Source organism: Acartia tonsa, chromosome 7 (genome assembly GCF_053477335.1).
Source record: "Acartia tonsa isolate MP-2025a chromosome 7, ASM5347733v1, whole genome shotgun sequence".
NCBI classification, from domain to species: domain Eukaryota; kingdom Metazoa; phylum Arthropoda; class Copepoda; order Calanoida; family Acartiidae; genus Acartia; species Acartia tonsa.
In genome coordinates, this window is record NC_137266.1 from 46,247,601 (window position 1) to 46,274,042 (window position 26,442).

Here is a 26,442-nt window from a genome sequence, read left to right on the forward strand (position 1 = left end):
CATGATTATAAGAAAATAACAAATAAAAAATATTTTTAGATAGGTATTAGAATTCAAATAAAAAATGATTGTGATTTTTGATTGATAGTTTTTCCCTAAATCTAAAGTGGAACATTTACAATATGTCTTTTTTTGTTAAGTTAATCAACTTTGCCTGTCCTGTTTTACAATTTAATTTTTATTATGCTTATTCCAATCTTGAATTTTGTTTGTGGTTTTGGCTCTGCAATTTTTATATTATGTGTTAACTAATAATAGTATTTTTTTTATGTATGAAGAAAATAGTTGCTAAAAATGCAATAATAATTGAAATTTTAATGCAATTTTAATTTTATTTATACAATGACGTAATGCCTTCTGACGACATACATAAATTAACTACACAAATTGTTGAAAGGACAGTCTTTTATTCACAATATTACTGTGTAATTGTACAGTAGTTTTATGTATCTTGAAAAAAGATCTATAGTATAGATGTATATACAGAAAACTTCACCTTTTTTTCAAAGATATTTTGTCTGCTTCTAAATTATTTTCTGCTACTTTGCTGTGTTAATTTAAGCGACACCATTGGTTGATTTTCTATGACACAACAGAAGGGTTGCATAAGTTGGATGCGATGGGGAGTTACAGTTATTTAATCCTTCCCCCGTCTAGTGTTTTACTCTAATATCGTGAAAATGTCACAAAGAAAAGTTAAATTTTTCGTCCATGTACCTTTATCTGTATCTAAAAACATAATAAACACTTTTCTTGTAATCATTCGAATCCGGTGGATAGGAACCGGTTCTCATCCATACGAAAAAACAATGTCTATCATCGTATTATATCCTGCTTTCTACGAATATAAAAATGTACAATAATAAGATTAAAACCAGTTTTTTTCTATATCCGCGGAAAGCCGTTTAAATACGATGCGAGAAATAACTATTCCTCTGTCTGCACAGACGCTCACTCAACCCCTTTTTACCTAAACCAGACAAATTACAAATGTGGAAGTGTTTGCACAAGACGGCAAATTAATTGAGAAAAGTTTGGATCTTTGAAAGAAAACGAAGTAGCGGGTTTCATCTTATTGTAAAGTATATTTCGATAGTTTATTTTAAGTTAGGTTATGTTAGGAACATGTTAAAGTATGCCCCGCAGGGGCTAGAAGCAGGTGAAAAGCTACTGTCAAAAAACGACGAAACCCACTACTTCGTTTTCTATCCATGATCCAAGAGTTCAGTACTTGATATAATAATTATATAAACAAATTTAGCTATGAATTATACCTTTTTAAATATACTAATGTAAACCCGCACAGGGGTATGATGTAAGTATGGAAGGGGGATCGATAGTCAAAAATAAGTTTTTTGAAAACACCAATGCTTAAATATTTAAAAAGATTGTGTTCTATTTATTATTATAGCCAGGGTCTTCTCAGGGCAAACAAAACTGGAATTCCTCTTAAAACCTTTAATTTTACTTTCCGTGGAAAGCTGTCTATAATACGTTGCGATAAATAACTGTTATTTGATTAAAGTAATTGCACATCTAAAATAATATATAATTTTTATTTCTACACCTTTCCTAAACAGATATTTGGATAAGAATAGGGGAAATAAAAAGTAGATCATGTCTGACATAGGTTTGGCCTTTTTGTTGTGTGTGTATTTGGGCAAGTGTTATTCTGATGACGCAACGAATGCATGGAAGTACAAGAGGCTATGCAATTCTTTAAACTGATATTGAAATAATCTTGTAGAAAACCCAATGTTGTACTACATAGCTTCTTATTACAAATTTCCAAGTAGTAATGGTTTCATTAGCATACATAGATGTAAAGGAATATGTAAAACCCTAATCATAAACGTCCAAGAGTGGGGGTAAAGAGACTTCCCCTCTTCCCCATTAAACTTTAAAACCACTCATCTTACCCCCGTTAAGAAAGATTTTACAACAGATTACCCCCCTCTAAACCTTTAAAACCTCCACAAAAAAAGCTTGGACGTCCCTGACCCTAACTCCTAAGATAGCCAAGGAAATTTTATATAATTTAGCCCGTTAAATTTGGTCAACCTTTTTTTGTAATATTGTTCTCTGTCATATCACACACATAATCCTACATGTGTGTCTAGAAAGGAAAATCTTAAACTTATGCTTTTCTATTTTTGCTGTATTATTTGGAAGGATGATTTCAATCAAATTGCATGCAACAGTGCCTTACCTTAATTTGATGAATTTCAGCATATGTGGGATTTTAAGGCACATATGCTAAAATAGACAAAATATCCTTACAAAAAAATAATATTTTATAGGTAAGCTTTTTCATAACTGAAACACCAAGATGAACTAGAAGATAGGAAGTGGTAGAAATTTTAATTGTTGGCTTAATACAAAGCCTCTAGGGACTGTAATATAAATCTACAAAAGAAAATTAATTTTAATGTTGAAGGGGGAGTAATCAGTAGGGGAGGGTTACTCAGTCATGACAGGTTTAAAAAGTTGTAAATGTCAGAAAAGAACACAGTAATAGTGTCTGACTGATTATGACGTAACAAAAAAAATAGCCAATGAGAGGCCACTATAAATTTTACCATTGGTCAATAACGGCCTCTCATTGGCTATTTTTTTTGTTACGTCATAATCAGTCAGACACTGTTACTGTGTTCGTCAGAAAAGGTAATGAAAAATAAAGAAATATTTCTCCTAAATATGTCTTCTTTAGCCTAAAATATTAATAATCTTCCTTTAATCTTTCCCTGTATTCTTTTTATATACTCTGAAATTAATGTTTGGGCAGAGGGTTTATTTTACAAAAATCAGGGAACGGGATGAATATTGTTGGGAAAAAAAACCTCCAATCTTGAGGAACTTATTGATATGTAGATTATCTAACCTAAATTATCACTAACTGGTTTAGGGTATTTTGGGTGTTTTTCTTTTAAAATAAGTGGTTTTACATAAACAAGATTCAAAAAGACTGAATTGTATTTTTCAACGCGCTTCGAGCACATTCCAAATCACCTCATGCACACTCGTCTTATATGAGAGTAAAGTTAGATATTTTTCATAAAAACCCTATCCCTATCTAATGTTATTTTTGAAAGCAATGTTTATTTTTTTGTATAAAATGATACCTCTAGTCAAATATAAGATAAAAAGCCTTTTTAAATATACAAACCTTTTTTACTTTTAGAAAGTTCAAATGTTAACATTTCAACACATTAGCTACTTTTGTATATTCTTGTAGCTGAGCCCCTAGCATCTAGAGGCTCATCATTCGAAGGTTTAAGGAAAAACAGAAAAATAGCCTAAAATTTAGACTCAAGTTTAAAAATGAAAAAGTTACAGATATTTCTTTAAAAATGAATAAAATTGCTAAAACAAATTTTAATCATATAAACCCTAAAGTATAGATTGTATTTCTTGGCCTCTATTAAAGATATACGGCTACAATCTATAACTTTTTAAGCTTTTATTTAACTACATTTAAAGGTTATAAGATATGAGATTTTGAGACTGAAAGTTTGATTTATTCAGCTACTAAATAAGATAATCAGATCAATACTCTATTTAGGAAAATTTGCTTTACTATTATTGGATGTCGTCATCCTTGTTTGTAAATGTACTTAGAAGCACTAAACAAGAATTGTCTCGATTTTTTTCATGGTTTAACATTGAGAGCTTTTGGAGGAGATTCCAGGGATTAACGTATCATTTGTTTTAAATAAAAAAATAATTTAGTTGATTTAAATTGGATAATATAACATTAAAATGATCAGTTATATTATTGTTTATTCTATAGTCACCAAATTACATTACCTTTTTTGACGACCTTTGTGCACCAGTCCTAACTGGGTACTGTTTACCGGCTAAGCTATTTGCTCTGTCATAGATGTAGTGGGAAATATCATTATCGACATAAATTTAGCAATTGTCAGCTGATTGTTAACTTAATGACGACTGCAATTAGCTGCTATTTTTAGCTGTTGTTGCTGAAGGCTGTCAAAAAGTATATAGCCATTACTTTAATGAATATAGTTTTTCACAAATTGAGCCAGCGGCTGCAATTTCATTTACTATAATGTCTTTTTTTTAAATGAACACATAAGGCTGCCTGATTTAATTCAGATTAACAATTCCCTGTATTCCTGGACTTTTATTGACTGTGAAATTGTTAAAACAATGGAATGATAAAAGCATGAAAATTGAATACCAACACGAAAATTTTAATAATTTCTACACTGGCTAGCCCTAGCACATATTATGCAGGGTAAATGTTTGAAAATTTTGTCTTAAAGGTACAAGATAATGAACAATAGATTAATGGACACCCTCAATAATGATAAATAAAATTACCCCTTCTATAGATTGAAATAGATTAATTGGAAAAGTTTTGACACTGCTAATTTTAAACAACCAATCAAAAGTTGATATAAATACCTAACGTTTTTGAGCTAACGAGACTAACCATCGTAAAAAATATAAATTTGACTTTAGTATTTATTTGTCTTATTACTATTTACAAAAGGACAAATTTACAAAAATGGAATTTATAATTTATAATGCTATACATGTGCAAAAATCAATTCACTTATCTTTTGAGAGAAAAAATGTTGATTAAATTGTGTAAAGTTTGATTGGGTCCATAGAAATTGGCCAGAAGATTTTTATCAAGAAATTTGCCCTGACTGCCGCTTTCTTTATTTTTACAGGAATGTATGGATAGGGTAAAGGCAGATTAATTTTATCATAATTGTGGATTTATATCTGGATAACGCTGCCAGGTTTGCTGGCGTCCTCTGCCCGCCAGGATTGTTATACACTAATAAACTCCAACTTTTGTATAATTACTGCATTTAAATTCAATTTACCTATCCAAATATTAATGAATTCTGTCTGAAAAATCACGCAAGAAATATTGTTTTCTTCAATTTTGTTATGTAATAATTTTCACAGAATTCTCATAATTTGTTACTTTGTTTTCAGATGGAATTTATCAAGGAGTTTTTACTCCGAATTTTCAGTTAAGCTTAATAAATATCTTGGGATAGATTGAAGCAATTTTTCTACCTCCAAGTCCTCCTTTGAGGCTAGGGTCGAATCAACAAGTAAATATATACAGTAAAAGTTTATAATTACAGGACAAATTTATAATCTTTTAGTTAATTTTGGTGGGCATTAGATGAAACAATGAACTTAAAAACATAACCTGAATGTTTGATTAATATTTCTTTAAGCACATTCATGGTGGTTTGATGGCAGCTTATGAGCAGCTGCCGAGCCTGGCTTTTTGTCTTACTGTATTTTTTTACTAAAAAGTTAATTTCACTAAAATGTAAAGTGATTTAAATCACTGAATAACATTTCCAATCCAAGGTGTAAAAAGATATGTTGAAATGTTTTTTTAGGCATATTTTACGTCACTTAAGAATCACATGAGAAAAGTACTTCATACAACCCAAAATGTTTGGGAGAAAAATATCTTCAAAATACAATCAAATGCAAGCATTTTTATGGCCAGAAAAATCTATTATTGAATTCGACGCCTATCAATTTTTAAATTAATACAAATATTAGAACATTTTTTACTGCATTTAAACTTTAAAACTTTATAGAATGAATTTTAATTTTACTTTCAAACTTAAATTTACTTGTTTTTCGTCAGTCTGTCTGTTTAATGGTTCGTTTGTTTGTCTATAATTCAGTCAGTTTGTCTGTCTGTCAGTCTTTCTGTTCGTGTGTCTGTCAGTCTGTCAATGCGACAAAACAAGAATAAAATATTGGAAAAGTTCTTAATTATGTTTCTACAAAAAGCCAAAGATATATTTTTAGAATAGCAAAATTTAAGATCACAGTAATAGTGTCTGACTGATTATGACGTAACAAAAAAAAATTAGCCAATGAGAGGTTGTTATTGACCAATTGTAAAATTTATAGTGGCCTCTCATTGGCTATTTTTTTTTTGTTACGTCATAATCAGTCAGACACTATTACTGTGTTCAAAATTTAATTAATTTTTTATATCATAACCAGTTGACGGTTAGAGGGACCAACATATTTACGATAACAAACCCTTTGATTGGACGACTTTTGTCCTAACCATTTTGAAGTAAGTAGACCGAGAATCTAATCAATTATTTCCTCAACAACCAGCGGATGCGTTTACATATTTAGATACAGTCGTTCGTGGGTTATATTGCATGAACATCCTTTCAATATCAACTTTCTTTTGGAGAAGATGTATTCAGCTACTTTAATCGGTTTTAATCATACTCTATTGTAAAATTAAGGCCTTAAAGACAGTTAATACTAATAAACCTCTCTAGGACCTTCTTGTTTTATTAAATTTGTTTTGAAGAATTAAAACGTAAACCCTGTCTACCCTAGAAGCCTAGAACGTTATACAATTTCCATGATTAATGGAAAAGAAAACCTAGTTCTATCCGATGCGAGGTTGGGGCTTCAATCCGTCGTTACCCAACTCCTACGTTGTACCATCCATGAGGGGCTCTTCTTAATTTTAATTAATCTAATCTAAACAAAAAACATTTCATTGACTTAATATATTGTTTTAAGTTTATCTCTTATGGATTTTAACATCCTGGAATTTAGATAATTTTATCCATTAGTCCTTTGGTATGTAGGGTAGCAGTAACAGGGATAAGTATCCAGTTATTTTAATCTTTTGAATCAATTTTATTATATTAAACAAGTTATTCCCCCCCCCCCCCCAATGCATTTAAATGCAATCACTTTTTATGTGAGAAAAGCTTATCCTTAAAATAAAGTAACAGGATGTCTGTTTGTCTGTGTGTTTGTACCGAAGGATCTCTCTAACCATTTAACCAATCGGATTCTCCTTAATAGGGTAGCTTCTTATAGGTTCTGGGAAGGTTTATAACTATTGTTGGGGAGGGTACCACCACCCTCCCAAGAGATATTCCCCAAAAAATCGAGAGAAAAAAAATTGCGTGGGGACTTGAACGCAACAAAGAAATTATTTCTCAAGTAAAAAAAACAAACATTGAAAGTGCCACTAGAGGCCTCTAGGGGCGTAGCCGCTTGTTAATTTATACACACTTGGATAACAATAAACTTTTAACTCACATTTATCTTATGCTTACGGATAAACATAGTCGTACTGAATTACTAAATATCAGAAAAGCCTCGCTTCAAAGTTTAAAGAATGCGCGTTACACATATTTGATACAAATATCACATAATTCTAATTGATAAAAAAAACAGTTAATATTTGTGTATGTCCCCGGTTAGTAGAAAGAAAGTGACTTCAGTCAACCATTTAATATTGCTGTGGGATTGATCAACATTTTGTAAATTTTATTTTGTTTTTCTCTCTCTCTACTCCTATTTTTAGTAGAGAAACAACTCTATAACCATTTTTGTCCTTCCGTCTGTAGGTATGGCTAAGTTATTATCCTTGTTTCTCTACTTGTTTTTCTATATATTTGCCTACCCTACTTTTTAAAATATATTTCCTTTCTACTTTTCTCTCTCTTTCTCTCCCTCTCATTCTCTCTTTCTTTTTTTCTCTCAGGCTCGATTTTCAAAGAATAATGTTTCAAATGGATTAAAGAATTATTTTAATTTTAATAATTTTATCTTGTTAGTTAAGATAAAATTGAATTTATCGTCTATATTGTATCAACCAACCATTGATCTGTCATGTAGCCATGAAGTTTAGCCATCTGACCCCAGGGCTATCTTTATCGTATGTAGCTGCTTATATGTGTGTGTTTGTGTGTGGGTGTGTTTGTGTTTCTATGTGTCATATATTCCAGTCAATCTTCTAGATTTCTAGTATTTGGAACATTTACTTAAATATTAATATTTTTTTAAAATTGTAGTCATAATAACGATTATATGTCACTCAGTTATGACAACTTTTTTTTCATAATTTATATATTTCGATATAAATTTTACTAGTAAATCAGTAGCCATAGAACACATTGACTTCAAATTGGTATATTTATTATTTTGTATGTCGACTGTTTAAAACAAATCCTTTTTTTATTTATTTCTTTTTGTGTTTTTTTATAGTAGCTTCGCTACTATAAAAACACAACAGTTTTAAACGAACAACCTATTACTAGGGAAACCGTCCGAACGTGCCATTCTAACGTTTAGTCTTCAAAATATTTCGTCACCGCGACCCAGTGATGCGATTATAGAAGTCCCATTTCAAGTTATTAAGATTATTTATGTTACATTAAAAGATTATATAACTCTAGGTTGAAATACTAGTGCAATATCAAAAAAATATCCATTGAAACTAATAAAGTAAAATCTTTACAAAGTGATATTTTACTACTGTTTTGTGATTATTAAAATTCATTACTTGAAATTTATAAAGTAAAGGTAAAACTAAGCTTAATTTTTATTGATAGTTTATTGTTTGTATGTGCCCAATTACTGTTCTTTAAAGTTATAAAACATTTTTTTTTTTATATTTAGGGAATTAAATTCCAATAAACAAAAGAAACAATGTAGGCCTTTTAAAATTCTTTTAGTAGGAAACAGATTTTATTTGAATGATTTAAGTCTAAAATGAAAGTATTTTAGACATACCTATTGTTTACAGATTTATCGAAACTTTTTTTTACTTATGGCTTTGCCTTAGCAACTAGATAATTTGTATTTAAATTACTTAAATCCATCCACAAATTCAAATCTAGATTTAGAATAGACTAAAACCCCATAAAGAGTATTTTAAAGGTTCCATAAAATGAGAACTCAGTACTAATAGGTTCAATGAGATCTTTACGGAAAGGTAAAGAAAAAAACTTTACTTTATATAAAGGGATATGTAATTTTTATGGTTTATAGTTTTCTTAGTTTAAGAAAACAAATTGTTAAATTTATTGTTTGCACCAACAATGGACAAAATCATCCTGCTTTAAAAATGTTTAGTATTGGTTTTTAAGAAATATTTAATCCATTTATAAAGGCCTACCTAATCTTAATAGTTTTAACATTCCAGAAAATACCCACATAAGATTTTTTAGAAAACAACAAAACAAATGTTTCTTGTTGTTGGAACCACTTATTATAACAAATTTCTGCTGCCTTTAATATTAATAATTAATTTTGAAAAATACCATGACATGTTAAAAGGCTCTATGTAATCATTACCTTGCAAATTGGGTTTCTTGCTCAAAAGGTTGGTTATCTGTTTGAGGTTGGGGGCATGCATAAAAAAACATGTTATTTTATTGGACCACCCTAGAGCTGCTGTTTAAAATATTTGTGAAATCAGATTCAAAACTTGAATTTCACTTCAAGGTTAGCCAGGAACCAAAGGATAGGACAATGGAATAATATTCCCCTCAAATCCAATATTTTAGATTTAGTAGATTGTAAATATTATGGAGAAAGAAAGGGATGTAGAATAATTCCATTTTTATTTAGGAAAGAAATTCAATAAGACTGTAAGTGAATTTGAATCAAGTAAAGTTTTTGTATAATTTATTTTTAAATCTACAGATATTTGAGGGTTGCATTATTATACTAATGTGTTCCAATTCTTCGTTTATACGAAGTTTAACTTATTAGTAAAGAGCTAGTGTGTTTTTTTCTATTTTGTATTCTTGATTTTATTCATAGGCTTTATATTGTATTTCTCTATGCATATCAATATGGAAATGTACCTTTTCAAACATTTTATATATACTGCGAAGATTTTGTGCTGTTATCATATCAATATACGACTTTAGACATATCAGCAAAGAGTTTATTGTTTCTTTTAGGTTCCTAATGGTAGTTCTATTTTGGTTTAAAAGTTTGTGTAAATATCAGGCAAATATATTGAGATTTTGATTTTTTTTTTGCTGTCCTTTGTAAATAGTGTTCATAAATAATAGAGGCGGAGGAGGGGGGGGGGGGGGGAGGTGTTGCCCTACCAACCCCATAGCCACAATCATAATAAAATTTATTATTTCATGCTTGAAAATATTATTATTCAATTTATGAGATGCATTGATAATTATATAATTACAATATAAATACACTTCATATTGGTCAGCTATCACATTCGCAAAAATCCACCATTTTAATAAAGTAACAGGATCTATGTGTGGCTCGCTAACCGGTAAAACGATAATGTTCTCCTTTACAATTTATAGGTCCTGAGAAGGTTTTAACTATATTGGGGCTGGGTACCACAACTCTTCCAAGAGAAATCGTCCCTAGAAAAGAAATACATAAGAAAACATGTTAAGGGGCCTCTAGGGGCGTGGCTGCTAGTCAGATATGTATCTAATACAATATACATCTTATATGATAATGCGTTTTTGCAGAATATGAAAGTAAACCCATGTGATGAAACAAATCCATTAACCGTTTGTTCGATTGTTTATCAAAATCGATTTTTCTATCTACCCATCTTTCTATCCATCTATCAATCTATCTACATATTTGATTGTTTATCTATCTATCTATGTATCCATCCATCTTTTCTGCTATTTATTTGATTGTTTATCTATCTATCTGTGTTTTCATGAGATGCATGTTAAATTATGTAATTGCCTACACCACTTGAAATGAAAACAAAGACTGAATTGTGCATGAGTACTGTAGCAACTATATGATGTTTTAAGTCGTAAAAAAATATTTGTCATATAACTTAGAACCTACATAAACTCTAGATTGTAAAGATTGATTTTAAAGACCTTGTTGTTATGGACAGACGTATGAACATATCTTAGTTATAGAGTAGCAGTACCCATAATGTAATATGCTTAAACACTAGCCCGCATCTCTCTCACTTTCTCTTTCTCCATATCCTTCTTTCTCTCTCTTCCCTCTTTTCTATATCCTTCTTTCTACGGTGGAAATTGTTCCACTGGCAAGAAATTTGGGTTTTTTGATAACTCGTTTACCCCATCCCTTATCCTCCTTCCCCACTTTCGATTTCATTACAAAATTCTTCCATACAATCTTAACAACGCTCCTCAATAATATAGCTCACCAAATTTAAACATGAGCTGACGTTAAAATCGGAAATACATATCATTCATTATGAAAATAATATATCCAAGTGCGTCTGTCGATAAAAAGAGAAAGACGCAATCACTCATTTAGCTCTATATTTTAAATTTTAAGTATAAAAATATCGTTTTCGGCTATTCCTTGTCCGATTTAGGCTTTTAATTATATCCTGTCTGAGACAAATTTAGATCCGTTGACTAATCAAAAATCGTTTCAGTTAGAGGTGTACCCAACGTCTCATTTTATTGCTACCCAAAGTCTTATAACTACGTTGCAATTATATAAGAAACCCTAAATTAAGTTTAACAAAAGGAGTATACTACACATTTAAATCACGCCCCCACCGCGTGGTTTAGTTTGGCACTAGTTTGTTATCAACCCTTTCTACCCCCCCCCCCCTTACTTGTTGCTCTTTTCCCCATCACTAACACACGCCCTACCCAAATGACAACATATACAAGCATTAATGCAGAAATTTGATTTGAAGACAGAATTTTTATGAAATTCATTGAAAAGGGACCGTTTACATTTTTTTAAATAGTACATTCTTTGAATGTCTATTTCTTTCACATCTGAAATAGTTTTCAAGGAAAATTATGTTACTAACTGGCCATCATTATGTATAGTTGTTGACATTAAATTGTGTTTTATCGTAATTAATTTATTTATTTTTGTTTCAGGGAAGTACAGGGTTAAAAATGGAGGTTGGAATACCCCCTCCAAAGAGTGACTATGCACCAGTGCCCCCACCAAAAGGGTACTCTGCCCCTCCTCTACCCTCCAAGACAGGCTACCCCAGACCAGCTGCCCCCTCCACACCCAACAAATCAGTAAGTTTTTATGATTTACTTTTAATAATTGTTAAAGGCTAATAATATTCCTTTCCCAAAACTTTTTCTTATTTTTATTTCACCTTTTCAAATCAAAATGAGTTTTTTTATAGCATTGATTAAGAAGTATCTTCTCATATTTTATTCCTAAAGAATTTGAAACTTTATTACATATTAGCCAATATTTTTCAATACTTTTTATTGGATAAAACTTTGCCTGACATAAGTAAGTGCAATCTCTGCTATTTTACAATTTGCAATGAAGTGTTCATGCAATACATCTTATTTTCTCTGTTAAAAGAGTAATGATCTACTCAATTCTAATATGCATCCAATAACTTAAAGCAAATAATAGGAGGTCAGAGTGAATTAATTAATATTTAGATATTAACGGTCATTATTAAAGGTTATAAAACTATATAGAAAGTTAAACAATAAATACAATTTGATAGTGAAAATTTCAATATTGTGTGAGCACCCAAGGGCGGCAGAAAAGGGCATAAAAAGCTGAAAACAGGCAATCAATTTGGCCTGCCAAGTAGAAAACCATTAAAAGTTTGTGTAATAGGCCATTAATATTCTTGGTGCAAGGACATAATGTATATAGTTGAACAGAACATATCTTAGAAAACATTATCCAAAGCTTTCACTCAAATTACATCTTATACTCTCTATCTTTATTTTTATATTCATTAAAAGATAAAGAAAGTGATTTGTTTTTAGACAAACTTTTATGGGAAATTTTTTTTTTTTTCGTTTGTAAACTTAAAACTGAATGATAAATAAATTGTACTCACGTTTGTCTGTCTATTGGTCACATCACAGTTGACCATTAATCAAGATTTATGATAAATAAAATGACAGTTTTACATGCCATTATGTAAATTATTATTTGTGTCAAAATATTTAGGAATTTTACAATAATCAACAAATCTTTCAGTAATTAGAAGGATATTTGAAACATGTTTAAGTTTATATAACATTGGTTATAGATAAAACTAACTCATAAAATATTTATGAATCAACTCTTCTACACTTTTTAGTTGTTACAAGATAAGTGGAAGATTTTTAAAAAAGATTTTAGTAGATTTTTCAACATATTTGATATTTTATGAAAATAACAGTTTTTTAAAATCAAAATAAAACTTTAAAAATTAAAGTATACTGTCTCTTTATATTTGAATGTTGAAGATGTATCACTGCGGGGGGCATATTGCTCATATTAGATACGATATTAAATAGATAATGCCTAAGTTTTTAGATAGATAGCTATCCATAATTATCCATTTAGATAGCAAACTTGTCTTTTATTAGATAGAAAGTAAGATTGATAAAAGCATTGAATTAAAAAAAACTGCTTGTAAATAGTTATTATCCGCCGTTGATAAAAATTACAGATAACGTTGTCCACATTTGGAATACAACAACATGCTATTACTGTTATAAATAAAGAAAAAATATTATTTGTAAAACATAACTTCTCTAATTTTGCACCATATATTTTCTGAAACGAAACTTCCAAGTAGGGAAAGTTGACTATTTTTCCATCGCTCATATTTATATACAGAATCATTTATATCAAGACATTTATCAATACAAAAATTTATATTAAAATAAAGCAAAATATGTAGATAGCTACATGTATATAGAACACACCGGGAGGCCTATTGCAAAGCTGAAATCCACCAAATTTCAACCCCCGGGCGAAAACGCAAACAAAATAAAACATTCATTTCGTTGAGCTGGAAAAAGTCAAGGAAAGGAACTTTTTAAATAAGATATATTTGTTCGTAGTATTATAGTTTACCCTGTTCTACCTATCGACAATAATATCAATAATTATTAGAGAAATAACAGAAAAATAACCAAGAATTAGATTAAAAATGAATATTCTAAAACCACCCAATAAAGAACTAAATTGGTTTTGATTTTAGCAAATTATAATTTTATAATACTTTTGTTTCTTTAAGACATAGACTTCCAGTTTTGTTTAAGACATAGACTTCTAGTTTTGTTTACCCCTCAAACTTTGAAACCCATGATATTACCCCTCCCCCTTCATTCATAAGATTACCCCCTCAAATTTAAACCACTTTAAAATGAAAAGCTTAGACGTCCCTACATTAAGATGTCTTTTTTTATTGCTGCGCTACTCTTTAACATAGTTTTATTTTTAAAATAATTTTTGCAAAGACTTATCTCTATCACTGTAAAAAAAACTGTTCTAATTTATCTTATTGTGCTATTACTTATTACGCTATTAACTAAATGTTTCTTTATTACTAGCGCCTGTTGCTACAATTAGAGTTGGTCCGTCCGTACGTCATTCTATTTTATTATTCTTCTGAACTTTATTGTCTGTCCATTTCTCTAGATCAATTGCAAGTTAGTCGCTGTATGCAAAAACAAACAAGCATAATTTGTGTAGCTTGTTTTTGCTGAACAAAGTATCTATGGACATATTTGTTCTCGTTTTCAAACTTGAATTAAGATATATTTAGGTTTCTTTTCCTAGGCTTATTTTTAAATGTTACTCAAAGAAAAACTATATTATTAAAAAATCTTAAACAAACTTTAAATTCCTTATGATAATGAGTCAGGTCCAGGATGTCTCAGAGTTGTGGATCCGGATCCGGATCCGGATCCTTGGACTCAAAAAATACGGAAAAAATAGAAAAATCTACCTAAATTTATATAAAATAGTCACTTACAAAGACATTCTCGTTAGGTCTTTAAGGTTTAGGTTCAGACTTAAAAATTAAAAGTATTTTTGACTTCGAGATTAAGGAACAAATATTTTTTGAAAAAGAAGGTGTATCAACTATTTTTTTTATAGCTAGCCGGTTCTTTTAGTAAGTAGTAGATGTAAAATTTTTCATAGAATTCAGATATGCAATCGTTTTTTTTGTAGACCTCTTATTTTTTAAGTAATTTAAGTTTTTAAAAAAAAAATAAGTTGATTTTAAGGTACTAAAACGCAACAAAAAAAAGGAAGAAAACGGCCATTATGTACAAAAATAGTAAGATCTTTAATTTGACACCTTACTTTTTGAAATTTGTCAGGTAATTATTGAAAAAATTGATTTTTTTAAACCCACGAGAATAAAAACTTTGAACTTAATTTTATCATTTCACAGGTAAAAAAATATGGGTTCATATATACCTTTAGAATCAGAAAAATATTATGAATCCATTGTAAGCAAAATTGAAAAAAAGTAAAAAAATAAAAAATAAAAAAATGGCCATTAATATTTTTTGGTTCAGGCAACACTTTCGCCATCCCATCTTTACCCCCTCTTTACCCCCTTCCCATTTTTATACTCAATTTAAGAATTAAGACGTTGCCTGTATAATATAATATGATATTTTCATATAATTCCTTTTATTGTAGTTTATATACTATATTGTAAACTTTTTATTTCAATTTTGCTTAGAGTGGATTTGTAATACTTTTCTCATTCTAACAGTATATATAACGCCTATTTCTTATGCCTGGGGAATGATAAAATTAAGTTCAAAGTTTTTATTCTCGTGGGTTTAAAAAAATCGATTTTTTCAATAATTACCTGACAGAATTGAAAAAGTAAGGTGTCAAATTAAAGATCTTACTATTTTTGTTCAAAATAACCATTTTCTTTCTTTTTTTTTGTTGCATTTTAGGACCTTAAAATCAACTTAATGTTTTTTAAAAAAAACTTAAATTACTTAAAAAATAAGAGGTCTACAAAAAAACCGATTGCATATCTGAATTCTATGAAAAATTTTACATCTACTACTTACTAAAAGAACCGGCTAGCTATAAAAAAAAAGTTGATACACCTTCTTTGGTGATTTTATTTTTATTGTCAAGGATCCGGATCCGCATACAATCAATGCGGATCCACAACACTGGGATGTCTGTATGTGGGTCCAGTAAGATATCGAAACGGTTAAACCGATCTCTCTCTAATATTTAAGATACTTAAAGCTTAGGGCAGGTTTCATTTTATTTTGCGTACAAGGGAGTAAAAATCTGATACATATGTATATTTTATATAAAATGTGAAATGGGGTTTTGTGGTTTCTGGAAACTAAGGGAGAGAACTAGTAAAAGTGACTGACTCAGATTATGACGTCAAAAAAATGAACCAATGAGAGGCCACTATAAATTAATACCATTGGTCAATTACAGTGTATACTGGCCTCTCATTGGTTATTTTTTTTGACGTCATAATCTGAGTCAGCCTTTTTTACTAGCTTCTAAGAGAGAAATCATTAGTTTATAAAAATTTTATTACATAAGAGTTTTTTCGTTTAATTTATATCAAAAAGTTTTAATAAGGAAAACAAGGATGATAACATCCACAAGTAGTTTGAAATTCTTAGGACGACTCTTTTTTGCCTTGCAATATTATCTAGTTTATAAAATCTTTTTTGAAAGTTTAGTAAAGGTCCTCTAAAGTTTTATACTATTCTGTGGGCGGAGAGGGTTACCTCTCCCTACCCTTGATATATGGACCCCAAGAAAAATGGAGTCTCAGTCGAAGTGCCTTTGGATTGGAAGGACTGATCTAGAATTTTTATTTCATCTCAAACAAAAAAAACAATTATAACTGGAAACATAAAAGCCCTTTATTTAATCTTATTTTCTGGACGTACGAACAAATTGAAAGGTAAAACAATTTATGGAGTAGGTCCGCTATTAAAAAGTTGATAAAAAAGTTAACTTGACCTAACTTCTTAACTATTCCTAATTTGTTAAATTTCTTTATAAAAGTTTAATATTACAAGGAAGGTTATTTCAATTGATATATGATTACTTGGATGTTGCACCAGATTTTCATGAATTTTGATAAAGAGATACTCGCAGTTAGATAAAATAGCGATTTTCTCCACTTCTTTACCCCATCTCCTCACCTCCTACTGGATGAATGAACTGACCAATAAATGAGATCATTAATAGCAAGCTAATTAGACGACAAATTTCCCCCTGTCAATATATCCACATATATCCTATATCCATTGTTATTTCATAATGTATTATAACCTGTAAAACTTTGTATCTCTTATCATATCAACTTAAGCTAATTTCCTTATATAAAAAGTATCAGGATCAGTGTGTACCAAAGGATCTCACTAACCGCTGAACCGATATGGTTCTTTTTCAAAAAGTAATTTCTCAATGCAATCACCTCCCTCCCAAGAGAAATCATCCCTAGAAAAGCAACACCAAAAAAATGCTCTAAAGAAGTTAAGTGGTGGGGGTTCCACTTCCCCTTCCCCCTTTCCACCTCAAGGTCCCTTAGAGGCATCTAGGGGCGAAGCCGCTAGTTGGATCATATAGTAATTTGATTAACTAATGTGACTGGTTATTCTCATATTCAAGTTATACATTTAATTAAGATTAAAATAATCTGCAGAACTTATTAAATCCTCATTATATAATAGGTTTGTTTTTTCGATAATGAAGTAAAAGAAATAAAAAAAGATTAAATATAAAATTAGTTAGGAAAATAATTTAGAAAATTCTGAACAATAAATAGATTTATTTTATCAGTAATTTATCTTGGAAATCATTGTAATTAATTTAAAGTGTTTTCATCTGAAAGCTACTTAAACAATTTTTATTTCTTTATATGGGTTTAAAATGGATGTAGAATATACGTGGATATTATAGCAGGAAAAAAAAATGGGCTCATTTTAGGTTGACATATCCCATGTCATTTATTTGTCAGCTGGTGTGATATCCAAGTAATTATAAATCAATTGGTTTTGAATACGCATATAAAGATGAGCAAAAGTTTAATTAGAAATAAATATTTTGTTTTTCAATGCCAAAACTATTATAACAAAATTAATCATAATGTAAGAACACCAATTAAGAAATTTTCACAATGACCAAAATGGCTGAAATTATCTAAGAAAATTTGTCATTGATTAAAAGTTAATTTATTTCTACACTTTAGTGTGAAGAATCTCCAAAAGTAGTCGACAAATTGCATCAAATAAAGATTGTCATAATTGACATAATATCGAAAGCGACTATCTTTTATGATTCCCCTTTCTGTAGTTCAAAAATTATTGGTTATAATTTGGACACTGCTCGATTGGATTTGACCGACCAAAATTTGATAAAAGTACCCAAAGTTTTTAGCCAAAGAATAAGTTAATAAGGTTACAAAACTTTGGGTATCATTGAAATTTATATACCAATGTCTCGTCACTCCCTGCATTTTAAAGAGAGAGAGTGGAAAATGGGCAGTTTATTACACTAGTCACTAAAATTTCGTAATAACGCTTTCTTATTCGTTGGCTTTATAACTTTGAGAACTTTAGTGAATTTTGATTGGTTGGTTTATTAAGTTGAGTGTTCAAAACGTTACACTAATATTACGCTACAGAAAGGGTAATTTTGTGTTTCATCATTGGGAATGTACATTAATTTATTGCCCATTGTCTTATTCCTTTCTAACGTGTGTGTTTTTTTCAGGTAAACTTTATCTCAAATCCAGACAACGAGAAAAAGCGGGAAAAGTTCCTGACAGCTAAATATGGCGCCCACCAGATGGCTTTGATCAGGTACAGCATTAGTTTGATGGCGTTTCAGACAAACAAATAGACAAACAGACTGACGGACAGTTAGAGAGACAGACAAATAGAAAACAGACATATATAGAAAAACATACTGACTGACAAACTTAAAGATAACTCTAGAAAGACAGACACACAGGGAAGTAAAACAAATATAATAGACAAACTTTTATCTAAGTTGACAGACATGATACTACAAAAGACAGATATATTGACACTTAAAAAGACGGAGAAAACAGACAAACATACAGACTTAAAATAGAAAAAAGGACAGGTATAAAAAATAAACTTCAAATGTTCATGGATCTAAAGGGATAAAGCAATAGTCGGTAAATTAATGTAAATTCTCAATAATGATACACAAAATTACCCCTCTAAAGATTACAATTCGTCGTTGAAACGTTTGAACACTCTACTTAATGAACTATACAATCAAGTTCAATGAATGTCCCAAAAGTTGCAAAGCCAACGAATAAGAAAAAGTTATATAAAAACTTTGGAGACTAGAGTAATAAACAAACAGCCTAATGTCCCCTCCCTTCCTGACTAATATTTGTTTTATTACAGAAAGAGATTGAGAGTAGAGATGTGGATGTACGACCAACTACAAACTTTATATTCTGAGGTACAATTTGTTAGTAGCTTCGCTATTTTATCTATACATGAAAGTAACATGGTATATATGTCTTTTTTTGTGTACCGAAGGATCTCGCTACCCGCTGATCCGATGTGTTAACTTCTAATCCTGGGTACTGGTAAGGTTTATAACTATTTTGGGGGAGGGTACGACCAACCTTCCAAGACAATTCGCCCGAAAGCTATAAACTACCCTCCCTAAAATAAATTGTACTTATCTTTAAAATCTAATATTTAAAATAGGGGGGGGGGGGGAATCAAGTGCCACTAGTAATGTATAATCAAATATATTTTATTTTGCTTATGTAAAATAAAATGATCTGATTTCCATTTTGAAAGTCTGCGGTGTCCTGCCATTTTAAGCTCCTATGAAAAAAAGTATTTTTTACCTTTATACACAAATTATAAAACAGTTATCGATAATTATCATACGCTTTTTATCTGTTTATAGTTATGATATAAAAATCATATCCAAAAGACATTGAATAAAAGAAAAATAAGAAAATAAAGGAAAAGCACAATTGTAGAGATGCTTCGCATATAAACAAGGATGACAACATCCATAAAAGCGAAGCACTAAAACGGTAGGACAAACGGACATTAACACTTACATAGTGTCAGAACTGAATAATCAGAATACAAATGTGTAAGAGTCGATGCAAAATTTTAAGTAAATTTGTTGAAAAACTGCTTTATACAGGATAATGTTTATGGACATACTTACATTTTTAGGACTTGATTATAGAGTTGCTTCGCTTATAACATTATACTTTGTTGTCCCAGGAATCAATATACAAAAAATCAGATCAATCGGATGATTAGATCAATAAAAATTTGTTGTTAAAAAAGTAAAAAAATCAACATGTTTAAAATGGACGTACGGACATTTCGGTAATGATTATAGAGTTGCTACGCTTTCTAAATTGTACCTAACTACTAAAGAAATCACCATGCAAAATTTGAAATCGATAGGACAATTCTGACATGTCTAAATCAACGAAAAAAGCGATCCGTTACGGACGGACGGACGGACGTACGGACGGACCGACCCTAATTATAGAAAAGCTTCGCTTTTAAAAACGAGCTACTTCTTGCCACTGAATGACAATATAAAGATTCCAAAGTTTTGGCTTATCCCAAGGTATTAAAATACCTGTATAATAAAGATTAGAAGGATTTAAATTGTGTTTATTCAAATCTGAACAAAATATGTCTCCTATAAAAACAATAAAGCATGCTTTATGCATAGGAAAAAATGGTGCTTTCCCACTGCGTGGGGCCCAAAACCAAAATATATGGTGCCCTAAACATGTCACATCTATAACTTAGTTAGTTAGGCTTACCAAACCTAAACTAAAGACACATACGAAAAACTAGCCCCAAACCTTAATCACATATACCATATAAAATAGGCATTTTGTCGCAACTGTATTTTTGGTCCAAACTTTTGACTGTTTTAAAGAGACATAATATTTGTATAAAAGATAAATATAAGAATTATCCACTTTTATCCTATTAGAGGTCAAAAAACGCATAATTTGCTTTTTGGCAAAACCAAAACATTAAAAGTGGCAGTTGTAATCTTAATATATACAAATATGAGAAGGTGTTTGTTAAACCACTGCGGGGAACATGAACCCTTATCTAACCTAACCTAAAATATGCATGAACACGATTGTTTAAAAAGGGGATAAGACAATGGCCGATAAATTGATGTACATCCCCAATGATAATACACAAAATTACCCTACTTTTAGATTAAAATAAGTGGTTGAAACTTTAGAGCCCTCAACTTAAATAACCAACCAATCTAAATTTTCTAAATTCCTCAAAGTATTTAAGCAAACGAATAAGAAGATGTTATTATAAAACATTGGGTGCTAGTGTAATAAACAGCCCATTATGCCTTTCTCTCTGGGAAATTAAACTATAAATTACGTTTTTGAATAAATATACATTGTATATATCTGCCTGATTACTTAGTCTATCTATGTAGGGCTTTTTTATGTTTTTTTTTTTGTAATTTGTTTAGGTAAAACTTATGGACGCACTTGTGAAATGGCTAGCTAATTGAAACTCTCCAATAAGTTAAAACTTTTAGGGTTTTTTTTAGGTTTATTTAAAAAAAAATTACATGAAAATGTTCTAATGTTGTCAGAAAATTAATTTAACTTCTATTGACCTATCCCTTTTTAGGAGGAAGAGGCCCACGACATCGAGATAGACCTGGACGAGGTTCTGGACATGGAGGATGATCAGGATAGAAAGAAGTTCTTAAAGGTATTAACATAGATAGTTAGATAGATAGACAGATATATAGATAGATAGAGGCCTAACAAATTTGAAAGTGTAACTGTTAATTATAGTGCCAAAGGAGTATTTTTTTTAGCGAGTAAAACAATATTGTCAATTTTACACCTAATGATCAATTTTACAAAAACACACCCACTCTGGGTCAAATATACAATGAGTATACAGAGGCTAGTTGTAGAAATGGCAGCACCCCAATCGAACCTATTAGTAAGACATATGAGCTTTGTACAACTAAATGAATATATAAGATTCATCTAATGATATAAAGTAGTAGGCTGTAGCGAAGGATATCGCTTACCTCTGAACCGATAAGGTTCTCTTCAACAGTGAGGCTTCTTATAGGTCCTGAAATGGTTTTAGGCTATTTTATTTTGACAAATAAGTCTGGGTATGGTATTAGGCTATTTTCTGCCTTTATTTGAATATAGTGCTCCCAGATGTTAGGGCCGCAGCCGTTAGTATATAACATATGATTTTAAAACATATTATAAGAAATATTGAATCTGAAAAATTATGACTTTATAAAATTCGATTCTTGTTGCTAATATTGATTATCAAGTTTTGGACGTTATTGTCCTTGTTGTCATATTCATTCCTCCTGTCCATATGTTTGGCTTTTATCTATTTATCGGAAGGATTAGTTGTTATGGACATTGCCGTCCTTGTTATAAATATTAAAAGTGTAATAACTAGATTGTGTAGTTAACAATTTATTATAAAAAATTGCTCCAAGCCACAAACATAAATTTATGAGGCAAATTATAGCAAAATTGGGATTTAGGGAATGGTAAATAGTAGATTAATTTATGTGTTTCCATTATTTTTAATTCATAGGATGGGTAGATGATACAATGTCTTATAATTAACTTTTACCTCACCTTCTAATTTCTTAGATTGGCCAGTTACCAAAGACTTTATGTAGCGTATAGACTTACCTTAGATTAATATATAAAAGATACCTTTTTATTATATCCAGATTAAAGTAAAAGAATAGAGGGGACAAAAGCAATGTCTAACTCTACCCTTAGGGAAGAGATTCTGTCCTGATTTTGTATTGGGTCTTTGAAATCTGCTAATAGCGTCGGAAATATAATCAAAACCGATTTCCTTTAAAAGAACAAAAAGCAAGTTGCCAGCAGACCAAAGGGTTTCTGCCATTTGGGGCATGTAGTTCTCTGGATTATACATCTATACTTATACATTTATTAGATGAGCCATAAATTTACCATCCATTGACCTATAGATGCATCTCTGACGTGAAAATCAAAATTAATCACATGGGCAATCTATCTTGTTTTCAATTTTATTTAATGAAGATATTATAACATAATGGCTTACAGTAATTTGCGCGCATTATTTACCAATAACGATTATGGGCTGTAAGAATAACAACTACTGCTGCTATGTCTGACTTCTGAGTATTAAGAGAATGCTTGACCAATTAACAGCTTAGTTTTGCACACAAATTACAGTGATTAAATATCAAAATAAAAATTTTCATTCATAATCTAATTATAGAGAAGCTTTATACTAAAACAGGTAAGGCCATAAAGTCATCTAGGGGCACTTGATAGAAGGCAGGAAGCTTTACTATAATGAAGAAGTAAAGATGTTATGGGGATCTTTTATAAAAGACATTAAGATACTCTTGTAAATAGAAGCTAGTAAAAGTGGCTGACTCAGATTATGACGTCAAAAAAAATTAACCAATGAGAAGCCACTATAAATTTTACCATTGGCCAATTACAGTGTATACTGGCCTCTCATTGGTTAATTCATTTTGACGTCATAATCTGAGTCAACCACTTTTACTAGCTTCTTATAAATATGTACTATACTATTTAATTTCAAGTTTTAAGTCTAATTAACAATTCACAAGCATTAAAACATATAATCACATGATTAATTTAAAAGTATGGAATCATTTTAAATATTTTAATATGATATTTTTTTCTCATTATATGGGATTATGACAACATTTTGAGAAGTAAAAAATAAGAAAATTTGTGAAATTCTCAAGAAATTTGATTAAAATGCACAAAAAAAAACATGGAAAAGACATGTATTGAGAGATTTTAATTATGAAATGTTTGGATGAAATTAATCATTAAAATGGTCAATTTAAAACAGTATACTAAAACAATTTACCTGTTAATTGCGCGTCTAGTATCCAATACATGTGACTTTACATGGTAATTTGCGCAAGGCATTTTTCATATTCGAAGAGGCAAAGATGGACTAATTGCTTAAAACCATATACTTATATCTAAAACTAAAATACTAAAAAAAAAACATCATAAGATCCATTGAAAGCTTGCCTTAAATAGAAAACTAATTAGGATCAGTAGTTAATGAGATCTTAAGCTTCAGAAAAAAAACCTTGCTACTTTATATAATAGGATATTTTTGTGTTGATCACAAATCAAACCAAATCACTAAATGTCTGTCGTTTTCCCAGATATGAGGTTGTCATGAAAATTAGAATTAAAGAGAACATTTAGTGAGAAACAAGATCATGCAACATGCAAAGCTAACCAACTGTTAAACATTCATTAAATCATGTCATAAACTTGGATAGGACAATAGGCGATAAATCAATCCATCTTGTGATTATTATGTGTGTAATTTTACGTTTGATTGTTAATTAAAGTTATTTGAAAGGTGGCCAAACAGTAAAGGTTAAGAAAATTAAAGAAAAATGAAGATTTAAGTTTGAATTTTCTTTCCAATACCTTGGTAATGTACATTGAAAATTTATAACCCTTACATTGAATCCTAAATCATAAAACATATTAGTCAAATATTTAATTGCTTAAGAGAATGTTAAATTAGATAAAAGTCAGAAAAACAAGGTTAGACATTTGAAGCTTTATGTCAGGTAGGGAGAGGGACATTGGGCTGATTTTACACTAGTACCCAAATATTCCAAATAACATTTTCTTATTCGTTGACCCAACACCTTTGGGGACTTGATTGGTTAGTTCATTAGTTCGAGTATTCAAACGTATTGTAATTTACAGAATAATTTATAAATATTTAGGGGAAAAAAGGCTGTTGATTAATTTTAGCGCTTACGATATCTCCCTTCCTGAGTTTCATATTCTATGATTTAATGCCAAAAACTTAAAAATAACCAATTTCTAGTATTCTAGTTACAGCTGTTCTTCTTGTGGGCATAATTGTTCTTGTTTTCTACACAACTTATCCCTACACCTCTCTACACATCTGGCGCGTGATTGTAAATTGCAAAATAAAGATTATTCCCATAGTCAATGAGTTATAGTAGAATGACAGCATAATTGCAGACATGCAATGTCAGATTTTCTACTGTTAATCTAGTATAATAAGTAACACTGAAATTGGCTTATGATCTAGGATAAGTTTAAGGGATAGGTAGATGAAAGATAAATTGTTAACCTCCTTCCCCGATATAATGATGTACATCCCCAATGATAATACACAAAATTACCCCTTCTGTAAATCATAATTAGTTGTTTGGACACTCAGCTTAATGAACCTACCAATTAAATTTAAATAAAAGTCCCCAAAAGTGGTGTTAAACCAACGAATAAGAAAACGTTATTATAAAACTTTGGGAACTAGTGTAATAAACAACCCAATGTCCCCTCCCTACCTGGCTTTTAGTAGTTTGAATATGTTGAAGAAATGGTTGTACCTTAATAGGAAGTTTGCATGCAAAAAAAAGTATCTAAAATGTTAGTTGTGGTGAAATAAATAATTAGATTTAATTTAGATTATTTGTGTATCCATTACCCCTGGTGTTACAAAGTGATTATGCAACAACTAATATCAACATTCATAACACAGAGTAGCCTCAAACCTGCAAAAATATTTGTGTCGATAGAATTTGAGTTCTAGGATTTAGTTTAGATTATAATTGTACTTATTGCTGTTATGTAAAACGTATGACATAGAAATAAAGAGTACCTAGATGTCTTTTCATACCATGCACACTACACTGAATACATTTATAGAGAAAATCAATTTGATTCTTTTGGGCAAATGCTAGCCAAAATAATTTTAATATTTTTAATAGTTAATAAGATAAATATACCAAATAAAATAATATTAGTTCCTTTATCTAATTAAAAAAGATAATTTTTTATCCCAATTTGATAATTTTAGCGTTTTTGATGAAATATAAAAAATTCCATTTTCATAGACTTTGTTTTAATCTAGCTTAAACCAGAAAAATTAAATAATAAAAACGTATCTGTACATCTTTTCATGCTAGTTATTACAGTTTTAGAAGAGATGTTTTTCTTAAATGTTTATTATATTGTTCTCTTAAATTTGAATGAAAATTCTTCTGACTTCAAAACAACTACTTTAAACAACTCCTATATTGTTTGTAATAGCTGTATCAGATTTTTAACAAAAAAATATCTTATTCAACTTATGGATGTTGTTACCCTTGTTTTATTTAGATGATTTTTTTCTTTTGTCCTATTCTCGGCTGCTTATTAAAGATAGGCAGCTGATATTTTTAGTGAAGATTCCTATGACATACGGGCATCTCACATCTGTACATTGTTTTGTCCGTCTGTCTGTCGGTCCTGCTTCAAAAGATCAAACGCTATTCTTTTAAGGTTTCGTACTTTTCTTGGAGTTTTTTGATTTGTCAGTTTGTCCGTTCCATGATTTGTTTGTGCTTTAGTGCTTATGGATGTTGCCATCCTTGTTTATTTGATTACTAATATTTCTTTTAATTTCAGAATTTGTTGGCCAGCTCCAAATCATCGAAAGATCTGGTCAATGTAAGTATCTTTTAGTAGCGTAGCTGCTCTACAAATTGGACATTTTTGTACGTCTGTCCGTCTGTCATTGAATCTTTTTTTGCGCTTGTCGCGTTATACAAATAACTCTCTTTTCACCAACTGGCACAGTTGTAAGAGAAATAATGTTGGTCTTTTGGACAGAAGATAAAAAAATATAAAAACTTACATACGAATTTTTAAAAAAGGGTCTTTATAAAATTAGAGTAAAACAATAGAGGAAGAAGGCGTTAAATAACTATCCCCTTCCCAAAGACCCTGTGCTGACTCTTAATTGGGTCTTTGAAAATCAACCAATAGTGCCG

At 30.2% G+C, this 26,442-nt stretch overlaps 1 protein-coding gene across 2 annotated transcripts in view; it reads left to right on the forward strand.

Moving 5' to 3' along the window:
* LOC145323861 (uncharacterized) overlaps positions 1–26,442 on the forward strand; it is a 156,025-nt gene that overhangs the window by 125,118 nt on the left and 4,465 nt on the right. For both annotated transcript variants that reach the window (XM_080166444.1, XM_080166445.1), the window contains exons 2-6: positions 11,673–11,822; positions 18,292–18,380; positions 18,960–19,017; positions 21,225–21,308; positions 26,078–26,119. In XM_080166444.1, coding sequence (XP_080022570.1) covers positions 11,673–11,822; positions 18,292–18,380; positions 18,960–19,017; positions 21,225–21,308; positions 26,078–26,119 — 423 coding nt within the window. The remainder of the gene's footprint in view (positions 1–11,672; positions 11,823–18,291; positions 18,381–18,959; positions 19,018–21,224; positions 21,309–26,077; positions 26,120–26,442) is intronic.